The sequence below is a fragment of the Nelumbo nucifera genome, chromosome 1, assembly GCF_055504915.1.
Source record: "Nelumbo nucifera cultivar China Antique chromosome 1, China Antique-T2T, whole genome shotgun sequence".
Taxonomy (NCBI): domain Eukaryota; kingdom Viridiplantae; phylum Streptophyta; class Magnoliopsida; order Proteales; family Nelumbonaceae; genus Nelumbo; species Nelumbo nucifera.
In genome coordinates this window covers 182926719-182945631 of record NC_142649.1, presented here as the reverse complement: position 1 = coordinate 182945631, position 18913 = coordinate 182926719, and the positions used below count along the sequence as shown (strand labels likewise).

General features: G+C 40.3%; 2 protein-coding genes across 13 annotated transcripts in view; one reads left to right on the top strand and one right to left on the bottom strand.

Moving 5' to 3' along the window:
• Positions 1-816: 816 nt before the first annotated feature.
• On the top strand, positions 817-3711 carry LOC104595973 (putative polygalacturonase). Of its 3 annotated transcripts, none has more exons than XM_010256921.3 (6): positions 817-976; positions 1322-1654; positions 2160-2280; positions 2390-2564; positions 2676-2746; positions 2843-3711. In XM_010256921.3, the coding sequence occupies exons 1-6, from the start codon at positions 860-862 to the stop codon at positions 3550-3552; spliced, it is 1527 nt and encodes a 508-aa protein (XP_010255223.1). In that variant the 5' UTR covers positions 817-859; the 3' UTR covers positions 3553-3711. The 3 variants fall into 3 exon arrangements, with proteins under 3 accessions (XP_010255223.1, XP_010255224.2, XP_010255225.1); XM_010256922.2 differs by having other exon boundaries at positions 954-1176; XM_010256923.3 differs by having other exon boundaries at positions 973-1055.
• Positions 3712-4425: 714 nt separating this feature from the next.
• The window catches only part of LOC104600189 (mitogen-activated protein kinase homolog MMK2-like), a 63088-nt gene continuing 48600 nt past the window's right edge, over positions 4426-18913 (bottom strand). For 7 of the 10 annotated variants that reach the window (XM_088895527.1, XM_088895531.1, XM_088895524.1 and 4 more), the window contains 4 exons: positions 17695-17862; positions 5990-6322; positions 5102-5285; positions 4426-5011 (listed from right to left, as the gene is read on the bottom strand). In XM_088895527.1, the coding sequence (XP_088751653.1) occupies positions 4839-5011; positions 5102-5285; positions 5990-6322; positions 17695-17862 (858 nt within the window). In that variant the 3' untranslated portion in view covers positions 4426-4838. The remainder of the gene's footprint in view (positions 5012-5101; positions 5286-5989; positions 6323-17694; positions 17863-18913) is intronic. The other 3 variants (XM_088895525.1, XM_088895523.1, XM_088895529.1) reach the window with 2 other exon arrangements.

Sequence of the window (18913 nt, the reverse complement as noted above, 5' to 3'; positions counted from 1 at the left end):
AACGCCGGCCCATGAATTGACATCAATTCCGAGCAGACACCTATCTCAACACTACTTTTAGTCTACAAATTTTGATCTGGGCTGAACCTTCATTCTCCCAAATCCCAACAAACAAAAACAACTGAGACCGTTGGGCCTTTCTGTTTTTTAAATACTGGGCTTTTGATTTGGATTACAAAGCCCAATTTCATGGGTACAGTCTGCAAGGGTAGTATTGTCATTTACGCGTTTTACCTACAGTTAAAAAAACTAACGTGGTTGGTTTGTGGATTGCCCTTATATGTTTGAGCATTTAACTGTTCATTAACAATCTCTTTCCTTTTTTTTAGGACTGTGATGCATGCACATCCCAATTTTGATAAAAAGGGAATTTCTGAAAAGACAAAAATACCCTTATTGGGTTCACATTTAGTTAAACATTCTCTCTATGTGACTTAAGAAAGGGTCCATTTGGGTTGTTTAGAAATCCCATGAAATTGGAATTGGAGTTGTATATTCATATACTTGTTCGGTTCAGAAGAGAATTGAAATCAAACTCCATAAGATATGTATAACTCCCAATTAGGGTTCGTGTCAGGCAAAGAAAAATAGGGTTTGGGTTTTTTTTTCTTTATGAGATTTTTATTCCCATAGGGGGAGACATCGGAATAGCCATTCCCCCAAATGGTGAATGCCATTTCAGCAGGAATCAGAATGCCATTCTACTCAACCAAACTCCAATTCCAGACCCTTATTCTTATGAACCAAACAAACAGATCCTAAAATATTGTATATGCGTGGAATCTAAATTCTGAAATGCTATTCCACACTAAAGGGTAAATTCGTCAGCAAGGGTTACCAAACTGGATTAATTAAACACATGCTTGAGTTTATATATACTGCTCCTTTTGTCTCTGCATCAAAACAAAGCCAGAACCCAGAAGGCAACATATCTATATTCTTCCGAATGGAGTTGTGCGGAAATCTTAGATGCCATGTATATTTCCTTTCCTTATGCTTTTTTGTTTTCTTGCTCTCTTTTCTCTGTTTCTCTTAAATCTCAGAACAACCAGTAGGCAAGCTATTTGCTTTGCACCAGTCTCTCTTTTCTTTTCTTTTTTCCACATTTTTTCTTTAATGCATTATCTGTTATGCATGTTCTTCTCCAATCTACACATGGTTAAAATCATTAATCTCGTAAGAAAGCATGCATTTCTTCCTTCTTTCTCTTCCCTTTTGTTGCTGGTTTTCTGTGTTCATAGCTTTTGGCTCTTCCCCCATCTCGCATTCTTTGTTGATGTTTCTAATCTCTTTCATTTTTGTACTTCGCTTCATCGAACAGATAATGGAGATAATCTCAGTGCTTGTAGTGCTGGGGCTATTGAGCACGAAAGGAGCAGAGTGCAGGAGAGCAAGGATTCTAGATTCTTTCCAATACTCTGCAATGAGTTGCAGAGTACACAGTGCTTCGTTGACAGATTACGGAGGAGTGGGCGACGGACAGACTTTGAACACAAAGGCCTTCCAGTCAGCAATCGATCATCTGAGCCAATTCGCTTCGGACGGCGGTGCCCAGCTGTTCGTTCCCCCGGGACGATGGTTAACCGGAAGCTTCAATCTCACCAGCCATTTCACCCTTTTCCTCCACAGAGACGCCGTCTTGCTAGCATCTCAGGTTCGTTCACATTACTAGGACTAGGAGATTTTCACCATCTGAACTTTGAACTAATATCCCGTTCAGATTCAGTTATTCAGTTACAGTAAGCATCAACCCATTAATCTTCTCCACGTTAAATTTTGTTTGAACATTAAACAAGGGACCCACGACGTGGCAAGCAACTCCCGTCTCCCGGTATGTATGTAGTAGGCCCTTTGATGATCCAATTGCATTAGGGCTTGTTTGGATTGATTCTTCAAGGAAATGAAACTGGGCAAGGTCAAGGCTAGGGTTTTCCTGGTTAAAAGGTAGATGATCAGAAAAAGAAAACGAATACGTACGTATACGACTCTGCTTGGAAAAACATTAAAACAGCTTAAGCTATAGCCTATAGCTAGGTCTGAGAGTCTGAGACTCTGACTGACACCAGTCCTGGGACATCACACCAAGTTTACCGCTTCATTATTTTTTTTACGGTACCAAACCCAAATGCAAAACTTTACTCAACTTGGGATTTGATCAGGACGTGAGCCAATGGCCAGTGATCGAGCCCTTGCCATCATACGGTAGAGGGAGAGATACAGCCGGTGGAAGGTACGTCAGCTTAATCTTCGGAACCAACCTCACCGACGTTGTAATTACAGGTACGAAACGGAACCGTGATCTTTTCTTTCATCTTCCTTTCTGATTTTGATCGATAGATGATGAATGATGATCATTTTGGCCCCACTTTGATGATGAATTCGATTCCAGGGGATAATGGCACGATAGACGGCCAGGGTGCTCTCTGGTGGCAGAAATTCCACAAGGGCCAGCTTAAGTACACCCGGCCCTACCTGATCGAAATCATGTTCTCCGATCAGGTTCAGATCTCCAATCTCATGCTGGTGAATTCCCCATCATGGAACGTCCATCCCGTCTATAGCAGGTAACTACTATAATACAGCCTATACTGCTTCACTTCACATTCACAGAACCACAGTTGATTTGATAAGAATTGATTTATGGGAAAGTGTTTTTCTGCAAACAAAATATGCAGCAACGTTCTGGTCCAAGGCATCACCATCATAGCCCCCGTTACATCTCCAAACACCGATGGCATCAACCCAGGTTCGTTTTCGTTTTTTGTTCACTTTCCTTGCAACGCAACGTTTCTGAATTCTGAGTTCCGACATACAAGATACAACGTTTCTGGTTCATTTGCAGATTCATCCACAAACGTCCGAATTGAAGATTGCTACATAGTGTCTGGGGATGACTGTGTGGCCGTGAAAAGCGGGTGGGACGAGTATGGAATCGCCTTTGGGATGCCGACCAAAGGATTAGTGATCAGACGGCTGACATGCATTTCGCCCGACAGTGCCGTGATCGCACTGGGAAGTGAGATGTCCGGTGGGATAGAGGACGTGAGGGCCGAAGACATTTTGGCCATCAATTCGGAATCCGGAGTCCGCATCAAGACAGCAGTAGGGAGGGGAGGGTACGTGAAAGATGTATACGTGAGGGGAATGACGATGAAAACCATGAAGTGGGCCTTCTGGATGACGGGCAATTATGGGTCCCATCCCGACAACAAGTACGACCCCAACGCGCTTCCCGTGATCAACGGAATCAATTACCGGGACATGGTGGCGGAGAACGTCACAATGGCCGCCAGGTTGGAGGGAATTGCCGGAGATCAGTTCACCGGAATTTGCATATCAAATGTGACGATCGGGCTGGCGCATAAGGCGAAGAAGGTGCCGTGGACATGCAGCGATATCGAAGGGATCACAAGCGGCGTGACGCCTGCGCCCTGTGCTCTGTTGCCGGATCAGGCACCCCAGGGGCTCACCAGTTGCGCTTTCCCCACCGACAGCCTGCCCATCGATACTGTTCAACTGCAGACCTGCTCTTACGCGATGAAGTACCTATAATTAATAGTACCAGTCCTAGATGTGTCCTATAATTTACTAGTATTTGTTCTCTTTTGTATCAGCTCAACAGAGCTTTATGTAATATGCAGTGGATTTAGAAGTTCAATATACACTGAATCAATTAGCAACACCTTAACAAAGTTGCATACTTAAAGCTGATTTTTTGGGCACTCAGTATCTATTGTTGCGTGTCTTAAAACATATGAAAATGAAACAAGTGCCAGCTCTTGGCCACAAATTGCTCCACCATATCCAGAATTCTATCGCCGCAAAGCAGATCGGCACCACAAATTGCTCCAAAAAATTTGTTGCGTTTTTAAGTTTGGAGACAAGAGTGGCACTAAACCTAGAAAATTTCCAAAAAAAAAACAAGCAAACTCTTGTTGTCAGGATGGAAGGCCCACATGGAAGTCAATAGTTTTGTCCTAATCTCTGTGATTTTGGTTTTTTTTTTTTTGACAAACCTCTACCGTGGAATTTTGTATTTAAGAATAACATCAAATTTGAGGCACAAATGACTATAAACAAGGTATAAACATAAACATATAAGAAACACATTTTAATAATTTATATCAAGTCTAAACTATTGGAATTAATACACTTCGAGAAACATTGGGAAATGGTATAAGAAATTAAAACATGGGTGTATGATTTAGCTAATCCATGCTATTTGACAGGTAATCTAATTTAAATGAAGTTAACTATAGTAAAATTTAAAATTTTGGATTTGATAAATTTAATTGGATATCAGTTAGTTGGGGTCAATTATAGTAATTGGATTTAAATGGAATTAGTTAATTAATAAGGCATGTTAAATTTATAGTTTTGGTAGCCATTCGCACTAGGAAGAAACTTGCTTAACTGCAACCTCTAGGTTCTAAGAGAATGGCAAGAAATTATTTAAGGATCCATACAGTACAACTCTTCCCCTTGACACACCTTATCTAAAAGCTGAGAAAGAGTTGATGAGCCGTACAACTTTATACAATCTTCTTGTCCAATGCTCTAAACCAATAATATGCCCTTGATACTGGTGGTAAGTATAACAGCACCAACATGGTCTACAAGGACCTGCACAAATACAGATTTGGGGTTTGATAAAATTTTGGTCTCTGATCACACAGCATAATTTGTTTCAAGTTTACGGAATATCATAACTTAACCACGGGACATCTCAGTTACGGTCCTCATCTCTTATTTGTAAGGATTGTGATAGGAATGAATTGAACCTTGAGAAACCAATCTACAGTATTTGCAGCAATTACCAATTTACCATCTCACACATCCTAATGAATTGGGCCAGGGTTGAACTTCACAGATTCCCTCCATACGAGTTCCTTGATGTTCTCTTCAGTGAATGATGGTTGCTCAAAATCAAAAACAAAAGGCCTTGAGCAAACAGGCTCATCGATGATATCATGTAGAGATGAAAGATATGGGTGACACAGTGCCTCATCGACTGCAAACAAACAAGAGTTGGAAAAGGCTCTAGTAAGTCATTACTCAAGGATGCTGTCACTGAAAGTAACACTATCTATTTTCATTATACCTGTGATACGCTTGTTTGGATCAAACACAAGCATTTTCTCCAGAAAATCAAGAGCACTGGGAGACATATTGGGGAATCTAGCAGAAAATTGCTGTCTGGGGTATTGTGGAAGCTGCCGAACATATCTCCGGGCATTATCGCTTCGAAGAAACCCAAGACTGGCATCATCAGGTGAACCTATCAACTTTTTTTAAGGAAAAGGAAAAGAAAGCACAGTTTGTCATAATCAAACATAACCATTCCAGTGAGAGTGCAACCTCACTTTTCATTATACAATAGTATATATTTTCATATTTTTTCTAGAAAGTGACATATTTTGTAATCTTTCAAGGCTTTCTTTGGTTCTTTGAAATAAAGAGTACCTAGGACTATCATCAATATTTGGTCTTGATTTCATGAAAAGTATCATAACAATATTGCCCACGCATACTGATTTAGAGTGGAGAAATTTTGTGCCTTTTGTTTATAAGGAACAGATGTGACATATGAATAATCAAAGCTTAGGTAAATAAGCTTTTTGCTTTTTGTTTCTTAAGATAGCTTAGATATTCAAGCTCGAGTTCTAAATACAGGACCATTCAGATTTCTATGATATGCTGGCCAGTGAAGTAATCATATTCCAGAAGAACCAGCTAAAAGTAGTTATATTCTAAGGATCACATGGCCAGAAATAATCGCCATTCTGAGTAGACACAGAACAAGAATGCTTGACACAACGCTCTGAATTGGTAAGTGGTGCTATTTTCATCAAAAATAAAAAATAAAAATAAAAACTGAGAGAAAAGAAATGAAAGATGCTAATGCAACATCTTGGTTGGTTAAGAAGCAGAAACAGTGCAAGGCTCTCCAGCACAAATTAATTAGAACCATGAAAGTTACAAGGAGTACCTCTGTGATAAGCCTCAATTGATGAACATAATCTTTGCCTGGAAACAGGGGTTCCCGTGTCATGATTTCACCAAGTATGCAACCCACTGACCAAATATCAATTGCAGAAGTATATTCTGAACAATTTAGTAGCAACTCTGGTGCTCGATACCACCGAGTGACGACATACTCAGTCATGAAATCTGTTTCAGATGTTGCCCTTGCCAATCCAAAGTCACCAATCTTAAGATCACAGTTAGCATTTAGAAACAAATTGCTTGGCTTGAGATCACGGTGGAGGACGTTCGCTGAGTGTACATACTTTAATCCTCGCAACAACTGATATAAGAAGTACTGCAGAAGTAACAGGGACATATTAATATCATGCTAATGTTTACTCCAAACAAGTTAACAAAACAATATTAAAAAACAGAAATATGTTGGAATACTTCTAGTTTGTAAAAATATCAGGGGTATTGAGCAAGTTCATAGGATGTTTCACATATACCTTCCACTAAGACCAACACTCTCCTTTTTTACAGGTAAATTAGGATAGAATTTGCATTGTTTAATAAAGAGTGCAACCAACTAAGTTATGGTCCAATCCCATCTATTCTTCAATTTAGCAGTATTTTTGTAACCTCTATTGTAGGGTACACACCTAGCAATTGTTCTTAAGAATTTACCATTCCAATATTGTGAGTTATGTTTACATTTAGTTCTGGAGGGCCAATAGTTGCACTAGAGGTCAATTTGTTACAAGTTGAAAAGGGCAAAGGGGAAGGTTAAAAAGAATCTATGCTGATGTAATCATTCATGGAGAGAGAGAGAGAAGAGAAGAGAGGAGAGAGGAGAAGAGGAAGATACGATTGAGAGTCTCAAAAACATATCTGGTGGCAGCCAGTTTGTTTATTTACATTAGCTTAATATAAAGGAATGAGAAATTATAAGTATGCCCCTGGTGGCACTCCCTAGTAACAAGCTAATAAGAAAGAAAGAAACTAACTGGCTGACAGCATCTTAAGCTGACAGCATACTAACAACAACTGTAAAATAACAATTAAATAATCCTCACAACACTCCCCCTTAAGTTGGGCTGAATATGTCTATCATGCCCAGCTTGTCACATAACTCATTGTGCCACGAGTATGGAAGTCCTTTTGTGAGGACATCAGCAAGTTGTTCCTTGGAGTTGACATAAGGGATGCAAATTTCCATTTTTTCCAATTTTTCCCTTATGAAGTGTTTGTCCACTTCAATGTGCTTGGTCCTCTCATGTAGGACAGGGTTGCTGGCGAGGTTTATGGCTGCTTTGTTGTCACAGTAAAGAGACATAGGATTATGAACAACAACTCCAAGCTCCCCTAGAAAGTTTTTTAGCCAAAGGACTTCAGATACCCCATGTGCCATAGCTCTATATTCAGCTTCAGCACTTGACCTTGCTACCACACTTTGTTTCCTCCCACAAAACGTCACTAGGTTTCCTCCCACAAATGTGCAATACCCACTTATGGACTTTCTATCATCCATAGCACCTGCCCAATCAGCATCTATAAAGACTTCCACCTTTACGTGATTATGTTTACTGAATAGTAGACCTGTTCCTGGATACTTTTTTAAGTATCTAAGAACTCTCTCTGCTGCCTCCATGTGTGGTTTCTTAGGAGAGTGCATGAATTGGCTCAGGACCCCAACTGAATAGGCAATGTCTGGACAGGTCATGGACAAATAAATCAACTTTCCCACTAACCTTTGGAACTGTTTCACATCTTTCAGAGGTTCACCATCTCGGTCACCCAATTTGTGATCAACATCCATTGGAGTATCTGCTGGCCTTGCGCCTAACTTGCCTGTCTTGTAACAGATCAAGGGTGTACTTCCTTTGATAAATGAAGATACCCCTTTTTGAGCGAGCGACTTCAATTCCAAGAAAATACTTTAGGGGACCTAAATCTTTTACTTCAAATTTAGATGCAAGGAATTGTTTCAATTTTTGTATTTCTGAACTCCAATTTCCTGTAATGATGATATCATCCACATACACTATCAATACAACAACCTGTTCCTGACATCTCTTCACAAAGAGTGTGTGATCAGACTGAGATTGCTTGAACCCTACCTGCTAAACTGCCATGTGAAACTTACTGAACCAAGCCCTGGGAGATTGTTTTAAACCATAAAGAGACTTTCTCATCTTGTGCACCTTATTTTCACTTCCCATGGCACAAAATCCAGGGGGTTGAACCATGTACACTTCCTCCTCTAGGTCACCATTTAAAAAGGCATTCTTTATGTCCAGTTGATGCAATTCCCAGTCAAGGTTAGTAGCTAATGACAGGAGGACTCTAATTGAGTTCATCTTAGCTACTGGAGCAAAAGTCTCATCATAGTCAACCCCGTACACTTGAGTGTACCCCTTGGCTACTAATCTTGTTTTGTACCTTTCAACTGTCCTGTCCGCTTTGTGTTTAACTGTAAACACCCACTTACGCCCCACTGGGTCTTTCCCCCTTGGAAGATCCACCACCAATTCCCAAGTTTGATTTTTATGGAGGGCATTAATCTCCTCCTTCATAGCATCTGTCTATTCAGGGCATTTTAAGGCTTCTGCAACATTTTTGGGTACAGAGATGCAATCAACTGCAGATAGGAAGGCTTGGTATGAGGGGAAATGTGATCATAGGAGACATACTGGGTAATGGGGTGTTTGGTAGTGTATGACCTGACTCCCTTTCTTTGAGCAATAGGAATGTCAAGGTCATCCACAGTAGGAGTAGGAGTATCAATAGGTGCAATAGGGTTTGGACTTACTTCCTGGGAGTCTAACAATGTCGGTTGCTCAATGTTTGGCTACTCCACATCTCTATCACATTGTTGATCTCTACGGCGTGTACGTTGGAAGACACGAAAGGGAGCAAGGTCCGGAATAGAAGGAAGAGAGACTTGGCGGACCTGAACCTGCTTCTCCTTTTCCACACTACTCTCCCCCTGAGGAGAAGCAGGGAAGAACGGTTCAGATTCAAAGAAGGACACATCCATAGACACAAAAAACTTATGACTAACGGGATCAAAGCACCGATACCCTTTTTGAGAGGAGGGATACCTAGAAAGATATAAGGAATGGACCGCGGGTCTAACTTACCCCGAGATGGAGACAAATCATGGACAAAGGCACGACAACCAAAAACTTTCATGGGAATGGAAAATAAAGGGGATTGAGGGAACAACAACTGATGAGGGGCCATGTAGTTCAGCACTTTGGAGGGCATGCGATTGATGACATAAGCAGTTGCAAGTATAGCATCCATCCAAAACCTTTTTGGAACATTCATGTGTAACATCATCCCTCGAGCTACCTCAATGAGGTGTCTATTTTTTCTTTCTGCAACACCATTTTGTTGTGGTGTTCTTGCGCATGAGCTCCTATGAATAGATCCATGGGAGGCAAAGAAACTCATTGAGCTCACTATGGAAATATTCATTTGCATTGTCTGATTGAAAGATCTATATTTCAACATGGAATTGCGTAAACACCATCCTCTAGAAGTCTTTCACAATCTTTGGAACTTCATCTCTACTACGCATAGGGAATACCCATGTATAGCGAGAAAAATCATCGATCAATGTGATAAAGTACTTATACCCGCCCTCAAAGATTACAGTAGTAGGCCCCCATACATCAGAATACACAACATGATAAGGAAAACTTGATCTTTTATTATTTGAGTGAAAAGTTATTCTACATTGTTTGCTCAACTGACATGTTTGACACTGGAACTCTGACACTGAACATGACTTAAATAAAACTAGAAACAAAGACTTTACCGTAAAGAGATTGGGCCGAATGGGCCCTTACAGCCTCTCTTGTAATATCTTTTATTTTATGTTGATGGGCCACACTTAATGGGCTTGTTATTTATTCTTGTTTTATTTTTCTTTATGTAACTGCCAAGCTGGCCGCCCACTTAAGGGCATTCTTGTCATCATCAAATTTTTAGATCTTAATAAAATAGGGTTAGAGGAGAATGGAGAATAATTCGACTCCTTCTTCTCTTACCTCTTCTCTTCGCCATCTTCTTCTCTTGTACAGTTATTCAGACCTGTTTTATTCTGCTAATCACTAAATTTAATCTTGATATTAAATGACTGATTTACATCTTGGTATCAAAGCGGGTTTAGTTCCTCTTCCTTCTTTTTCTTCGTTCTTGTACACTCTAAAATCAAGAGAGTGTATGGAGAGATAGGCTCTCTATAGTATAGAGAATCACTTGCTTAGTTGGTAGAAGGGTTTGGAGAGTTTAGTTCTTGCTAGATTTTGCCAAGAAGTGATGTTGTTCTGTTGCTACCCGAAACCCTAGCCGACTAAAGATTTTCGAGGTTACCAGGAAAGTTGAAGCTCGGGTGTGGCGCTCTGTGCTTGGAAGGTGTCTTGTGACTGCTAAAGGAGGGCGGTTTAGGTTTGGAAGAGTTTGGGTTAGTCTAGTAGGTGCGGCAACATCTTCTCTCTTCCTCTCATCTGCTGGACAGAGCAAAACCCTAGTTTTTCAAGCACCCGAGTTCTGGTTTGACTTCAAATAAGTTTACATAGTCAAAATTTTTGTTCTTTGATTTCCGTTTGATTAATGGAGACATACGGAAGTGAGTTCAAGCAGGTGTCGGTTTCTGGACCTGCCTCAGTAGATTATGTTTTGACTGGTGTTACCACAATTAAGATAGATGGGACGGACTATCTGGTTTGGGCACAGTCTATAAAAATCTATGTTTGTAGTAGAGGAAAACTCGGGTATCTCACAGGTAGTAAGGTGAAACCCGAAGAGACAGACCTTGAATTTGAAAAATGGATGCAAGAGAACTATACTGTTATAGGATGGTTAGTCAACTCTATGCAACCCCATATAAGCCAACACTATCTCTGGATATCTTCGGCTAAGGAGATATGGGACAGTGTAACTAAGACCTATTCACAGAAACTGAATGTAGCCAGAGCGTACAAATTGAAAAGTGATGTGAAAAACCCGAGATAGGGGGAGAAGAGTGTAGCAATCTACTACTCTATACTAAAATCCCTATGGCAGGAAATTGATGTTATGGAAACAGTGGTATGGGAGAGTAAAAAGGATGCTGAAATGTATAGAAAGCTGGTGGAGAGAAATAGGGTGTTTGAGTTTCTCACTGGACTCAACCCTAAGTTTGATATTATTAGACAGAATATTTTGGCCAGGGATGAGGTTTCTCTTTCACAGGCATATGCTATGATAAGTAGTGAGGAGAGTAGGCGGCAAGTTCAGTTGCAGAGTCTACCTACAGAACATTTTGCACATGCGGGAATGAAACCAAAGGACCCTACTAAGAAAAGAGAGCATGTGTGTGAATATTGCAAGAAACCACGGCATACAAAGGACACCTGCTGAAAGCTTCATCATGGACTTCTCCCTGATAGATTTAAGAACAATAATAACCCTAAGAAGGGCAATCAGGTGGGAAAACCCAAGACTGCTAATGCTGCTACAGTACCTAAAGGGGGAAGTAAGGAGAGTGAAGAGAAATCAACCATTGAGCAGTTGGCTGAAATGAAGCTTGATTTTGAGAAGTATGGGAGTCTCCTAAATCACCTGGAAGCTACAGTTTCTTCAGTTCACCCTTCCAACAGTTTCTTTACAGGAGTGTATGGGAAAAAAATGAAAGGCAAGGTGTGTAAACTACACAAATCTATTTATGGTCTCAAACAATCTCCTTGGGCTTGGTTTGAGAGATTTCGGGCTGCTCTTGTCTCCTTTGGCTACATTCAAACACAATCTGATCATACATTGTTCTTGAAGAAAAATGACTCTCTGGTGACCTTCTTGATTGTTTATGTTGATGACATTGTGGTCACGGGTAATGACATTGAAGAGGCCAGTAAACTAAAAGGATTTCTCAACTCTAAATTTGAAATCAAAGACTTGGGAGATCTTCGGTATTTCCTGGGCATTGAAGTTGCTCGGTCTAAGGATGGTATCTTTATATCTCAGCGCAAATATGTCCTTGATCTTCTTGTTGAAACTGGTAAACTTGGAGCTAAACCTATCTCCACTCCCATTGATCCTAATCATAAGCTTTCTGCCACAGATGGTGAACCTTTGTCTGATAAGGGAGTGTTTCAGAGACTACTTGGGAAGTTGTTATACCTTTGTATGACTCGGCCAGTTTATGCATACTCCCAGAGATACTCATCTAGTTGCTGTAGAAAGGGTTTTGTGCTACTTGAAAGGTACTCCAGGGAAAGGTATTCTATTTGCTAAGCATGGTCACATGAAGTTGGAAGCCTTTACTGATGCAGATTGGGTAGGATGTATTGATGACAGAAGGTCCACCTCTGGTTATTGTGCTCTGGTTGCTGGGAATATTGTGTCTTGGAGGAGTAAGAAACAATCAGTAGTTGCTAGATCCTCGGCTGAAGCAGAATACAGGGCAATGGCTCATGGTGTGTCAGAATTACTATGGCTACGATCCCTTCTAGAGGAATTTGGGGTGGACTACGAGAAACCAATGATGCTCTATTGTGACAACCAAGCTGCTATCAACATTGCACATAATCCTGCTCAACATGACAGAACTAAGCACATTGAGGTTGATAGGCATTTCATAAGGGAAAGAGTCTCTTCAGGAGAAGTTTGTTTACCATTCATCACATCAGAAGAGCAACTGGCTGATATCTTGACCAAGGGAGTTCCAAGGGGGAAATTGACACACTATATAAGCAAGCTGGGCATGATTGACATCTATGCTCAGCTTGAGGGGGAATGTAAAGAGACTGGGCTGAATGGGCCCTAACAGCCTCTCTTGTAATATCTTTTATTTTATGTTGATGGGCCACACTTAATGGGCCTGTTATTTATTCTTGTTTTATTTTTCTTTATGTAACTACCAAGCTGACTGCCCACTTAAGGGCATTCTTGTCATCATCAAACTTTTAGATCTTAATAAAATAGGGTTAGAGGAGAATGGAGAATAATTCGACTCCTCCTTCTCTTACCTCTTCTCTTCGCCATCTTCTTCTCTTGTATAGTTATTTAGACTTGTTTTATTCTGCTAATCACTAAGTTTAATCTTGATATTAAAGGACTAATTTACATCTTTTACCATTTCAAAAGAAACATGACCTAACCAACTATGCCACAAAAAACTTGACTCTTATTTGATTGACTATACGACTCTAAGGACAACACCGAGAGACCAGCTTTGTTGTCGATAATGTAGAGACCATCCACTAGGCTCCCTCTACCAATCGTCCTCCCAGATGTTAGATCCTGAAAAAGACATGAACCAGGAAAAAAAGTTACACTACAGTTTAAAGAGTTTGTGATACTACTGATTGAAAGCAAATTTATAGAAAGTTGAGGGACATGCAATACATAATTCAGGTTAAGGCCATAGGGAAGAAATATTGATCCTTGGCCTACAATGGAGAAGAATGATCCATCTGCAAACCTCACTTTATCCCTTCCTGACAAAAGGGCTATAAGTTTGAAACAAGTTTGCTTACCGGTCATGTGGTTAGAGGCCCCTGAATCAATGATCCAAGGGGAGTCAATGGTAGTGGTGACATGGAATGCAGAAGCTGCATTACTTGATGTGGACGCAAATGAAGTAGGAGTACCAGTAACTGAATATCCATCTGTCGCAAAGCCCTACCATATGACTCCAAGTGATCTCTGAAGGAATTCATGACATCTTCCTTGGGGTCAAAACCAGTAAAGTGGTCTTGAGTAATACCAACAGACTGAGTATCTTGGGTTACCACATGTGCTGCATTATGTGTTGTATTCGGCTTCTTCTGACCTTGTACTGTACCCTGTTCTTGGTTCTTCACTGCCCACTTGGGCTTCCCATGAATCTCCCAACATGTCTCACGTGTATGTCTCGAGCGCCAACAATGGGTACAAAACAACTTGTCTTTACCATTAGCCTTTTTGGAGTCACTTTTCTTTCCATTATTGTTACTACCTATCGCAGCCAATGCTACCTGTTGCTCCCCCTCAGTTGTAACCATCACACTCCGCCTACTTTCCTCAGATTGAACGAGGGCATACACCTCTTAAACTGAAGGCAACTCTTTACTTCCTAAGATCTGACTCTCAAGGGTTCATAAGCAGGGTTTAGACCCAACAAGAATGTAAAAACCCACTGCTGAGAAACCAGCTTCTTATAGGCCTTAGCATCATCATCATGTTTCCATTCTATAGCCTGATAGTGATCCAATTCTTTCCACACTGAAGTAAGGGCTGAATAATAGGCAGACAAACTATGATTCCCCTGTTTACAGGTTGAGGATTCAGCTTGCAACTGGTCCGGTTCAGGGTTTCAAGAAAACCCACACTGCATGTATCTCAAGTCTCACCCTGGCAGCTGAGACAGGCCACCCCAACCAACTTGGCGACACATTAGTATCAGCCTTGGCAGCATAAATCTCCCTAGATTTATCCAACGGCTGTGAAAATTCTAAACTAACACGAGTCTCATATGTGTCCAGTTTAAGGGTATTACATAGAAACACACCATAATAACATGAATCAAATATGTACTTTATTCATTTACATTAAATGTCATAATGTACATCATTCTGATTGGAGCTAAGGGCATACATTGTCTAACATCTCCCTTTATCCTATTCGTGACACTTTTTTTCTCTTTTGTTTTCTACCTTTTTTAAATCAGAAAACAACTATTTGTTGATTTAATTTATTCAAGTGTTGCGAATCTCATCATAAAATTTTTGGAAAATGGTAAACAATTCATTCCTTTCTTTCATTAAATAGAGTCACGTCATCCTTGAATGAACCAAATAAAATGGTAAACAATTCACTCATTTCTTTCATTAAACAAAATATCTATATGATATTACTTTATAAGGACCCCAAACATCTGAATGAACAAAAGAAAAAGAACTCAACACACGGTTATCAACCCGAGGACTAAAGGGAACACGATGATGTTTCCCCAATTGACACGACTCACAATCTAAAACAGAAAGTTGACTCAACGAAAGAACCAAAGACTTCAAAACTTTCAATGAAGGATGACCGAATCGGCAGTGCCACTGGAGAGGAGAGAGAGATGACTAGAGAGCTGTTGATGTTCTTCCACCACCGTCAAGATAATACAATCCACCAGCCTCATGCCCTCCACCAATCTTCATCCCCATCTTGAGATCCTGAAAAACACACGGAGAAGGGTAAAAGGTAATAGAGCAATTGAGTGACTTGGTCAACTTACTAACAGACATAAGGTTAAACGGAAATTTAGGGACATACAAAACTAAGGATAAAGGAAAGGGGGGCATGTTAACATTGCCAACACTACAAATGGAGGATGTGGAGCCATTAGCAAGGGTAACAGATTGTGATGTTGAGCAATGAGAGAGGGAAAAAAAACACACCTAGAGTTCCAGTCATGTGATCAGATGCTCCAGAGTCAATAATCCAGGGATTAGGTGTGGATGCCAAACAAGCCATACTTGAGTGTGCGAGAGTAGCCGTGTTCTGCTGAGATGTTGATTGGACAAACCTCTCATACTCATCACAGGGGACACTCATCATCTCTTTCCCGTGAACATCTGTGGATGTAGGAAGCATCTGATCAGCTGAACGACTCTCCTGTCTGAAGCTGTTGTCACTAGTCATGGCGTGATTGGCCCAAGTTGAGGGTGGACCATGCAAGTCATAGCAATAATTAATGGTATGTCCATCCATACCACAGTGAGTACACCTCCTCGGACCCGAACCGCGTCCTCTACCACAGGCTCCCCCTAAATCTCTACCTTCAGTACGACCACCACCACGGTTATATGTAGGTCCACCACCACCACTCCGGCCATATACCGGACCACTGCTACCACTACGACCAGACTGAGCTCCCCAAGCTCCACCTCTAACACCACGGCCCTCGATATTGCAAAGGCTGATCTATTGGAAACATTAAAGTTCTCAGTAGATTCAATGGAAATCCTCCAAAGTCGAGCAAAACCTCTTCTAAGGGAGAGTTGACCCTCCTAGTAGAACCCGCACTGGTTCATACTCAGATTTCAGCCCCACTAAAAATCAAGTCACATCAAGTTGTTCTCTCTGTTGTTGCTGAATTTTGACATCAGAGGTGAGGGGGTGATAAACATTCAGCTCATTACAAATGTTTCTCATACTAGCATAGTACTCCTCAAGACTTTGATTGCCCTGTTGCAGATTAAAGTATTCCTATTACAACTGATATACTCTGGTTGTATTGTCTTGACTAGAATACAACTTTTTAGCATGGTCCCACACATCTTTGGTAGTGTCAAGAAACATGAAATTTACACTAATCTTGGGTTCCATACTATTCCATAACCACGTGATAATCTGTGCATCCTCTTGTTCCCAATCATCATACTCATGAGAATCACTGGAGGGTTTTTCCTCCCTTGTGTGTTTCACCTTCTTCTTTGCCTTAAGAAAACTTCTATAGATTTAGCCCAAGGTACATAATTTTCTCCATTCAGTTTAATGGAGGTCATTTGAACATTCAGGTAGTCAGTAGGTATCATCACACTAGACTTGCTATCACTTCTGTCTCCCATTGCTAAATTTTGTTATTGCTGAATTCGGCACACTGCACACTAGACCACACCACACACTGATCACACTGATTTCAGCACTTGTTATTGCTGAAGATTGCACTCTTTACACCACAAACCCTATCCCACGTCTACCTGAAACTCACCACTATATGAGGACCACTCCCTCTTCGAATCACATTGAAAATAGCATAAATCCTAGCACACTATAGTTGAAATCCCACCATACGATCTGAAACATACTTCTTATTTGATTCACAACAAAAACATTGCAGAGAAATCTCTACCTCATCACCTGAAAATCAAACCACACAAAACACCCACTGCACCACACGAATCAGCCCTCTTCTCTTTATCAATTAGGGGAGGGCTTCTTAGAAACCACAGCAACCGACCATGAACAGCACACCTAGAGGCATAGAAACCTCCAAGGGAAGAGGGAGACCACACCTTTTCAGCCCTTTCCCTTATCTCCAACCGATGGCAAAGAAACCAAAAGAAAATCCTAGACTGGGTGCATAGAAAACAGAAATTTGGGCAGATCCGAGTTGCTTAGTTGAGCTCTAATGCCATATTATGATTCGGCCTGCCCTTGAGTTCTGTTAGTTTGATAACAGCCAAGAAGAAAGAAGAAAGAAAGAGAGAGAGAGAGAGAGAAAGGAGAAGAAAAGTCTGGTTCAAATGAGAGAAAAATTACCTCTCCCATTCGGCCAGATGTGTTTTATATTACTAACATAATGAAAAAAACACATGTGCCCCTACTTAAGTGAGGGACACCAGTTCTAACAAAATATTACACATCAGCAACCTCAACATAAGTATAAAGACTGAAATACCCCTACATACTTGACACTAACAGTGTGGAAGACAATCCTGGCAGCTGTACTCTGGTCCATTTGGACTAAAATGAATAACAGAATAATCTGTAACAAAAAGAAAAGTTCAGATGAAATTGTGCAGTATGCAGTCAGTACATTGGTTTCTTGTGTTGTTGTTAATCCAGTATTTAACCATGTAAATGTATTCCAGAAACTCAGGACTGAATCCCTTTGGTGTCTGTAGCTCTTGTTATTTTCTGGCCAGTCCCTTTGTGGACTATGTTTGTAGCTTCTTTCAATATTCAATAAAATTACTTTACCTTTTCAAAAAAAAAATGCCAGAGCCAAACCTGACAATGGTCATCCGTCAACGGTTGGTTGGAGCGTATTATCTTATGAAGATCAGTGTCCATTAATTCATAAACAATGAATACATCATTGAAGTTCTCTTTCCGTGGAGGTCGTATGATATCCTTGATGGCAATAACCTGGATTGATAAAGAACAAAGTAGTTAGGCCTTTGTCATGATAAAAAACAAGCAAGAAACATCATAGAATTTCCACCAATCAAGTCTCCTGGCTTTCCCAACCATAGTTTTCAAGGTGCCAAAGCAAGTCTATGCAACAGGAGGGTGCCTAGGCAATGGATTTTTTTATAAGTAAAAGACTTCTATCCTAGAGTAGTTCCCAAGGTTCCATAACCAAATTTCCTTAATAGCTATCCATAATTTTCATAATAAAAGTATGAACTTCATAATAAAGTATAGAAAATCAACATATTTATGAAAAGAAAAATAAGAAAGAAAAGAAATTTCAAAAAATATAGGGGTATTTTTGTTATAGTTAAATAAGAAGAAGATTAGACAAAATTTCAAGTTCTTCTTTACTTATTGGTTCAGGTTTTGAAGTCTTTGAGGGTTCAATACAGCATTCAGCAATGTTTGTGTTGATTAAACCCAAACAAATAAGAAAGTAATAGAAATAAATTAGTATATAAGCACACAAAATGAATATTTTAGTTTATTCATGTTTACTTTATAAATTAATCTCAAAAAATTAATCTCCAAGGGTGCCTTGTTGCCTAGGCATCACCTAGGTGCCTGCCTAGGCATCGCCTTGACAACTATGTTCCCAACAACTCTCCTAGGTAGGGACTAGACCTGTTCATGGGCCTGGTCGGGCTTTCACTCTGTATTAACAAATTTTTTAAGGCCCAAGCCCAAGCCCGACCCAACCATCGGGCCTACAACTTGGGCCCGAGCCCGGCCCAAATAAAAAGCCCGAAGCCCGGGCCTAGGGCCGAGCCCGAAATTTAGCCCATACTATTACTATTACTACTGCTGAAGCGACTGAATAGAGAGAGAGAGAGAGAGAAATTATAAAGAAAAGAATAAAAAATATATATATTAAATTATAAATATATATTTTAATAAATATTATATATTTTATATAATATATAAAATACATATTATATATTTTATAAAATATATAATGCTGAGTCGGGCCGGGCTTTTTTGACAAATCCCGAGCCCAGCCCGA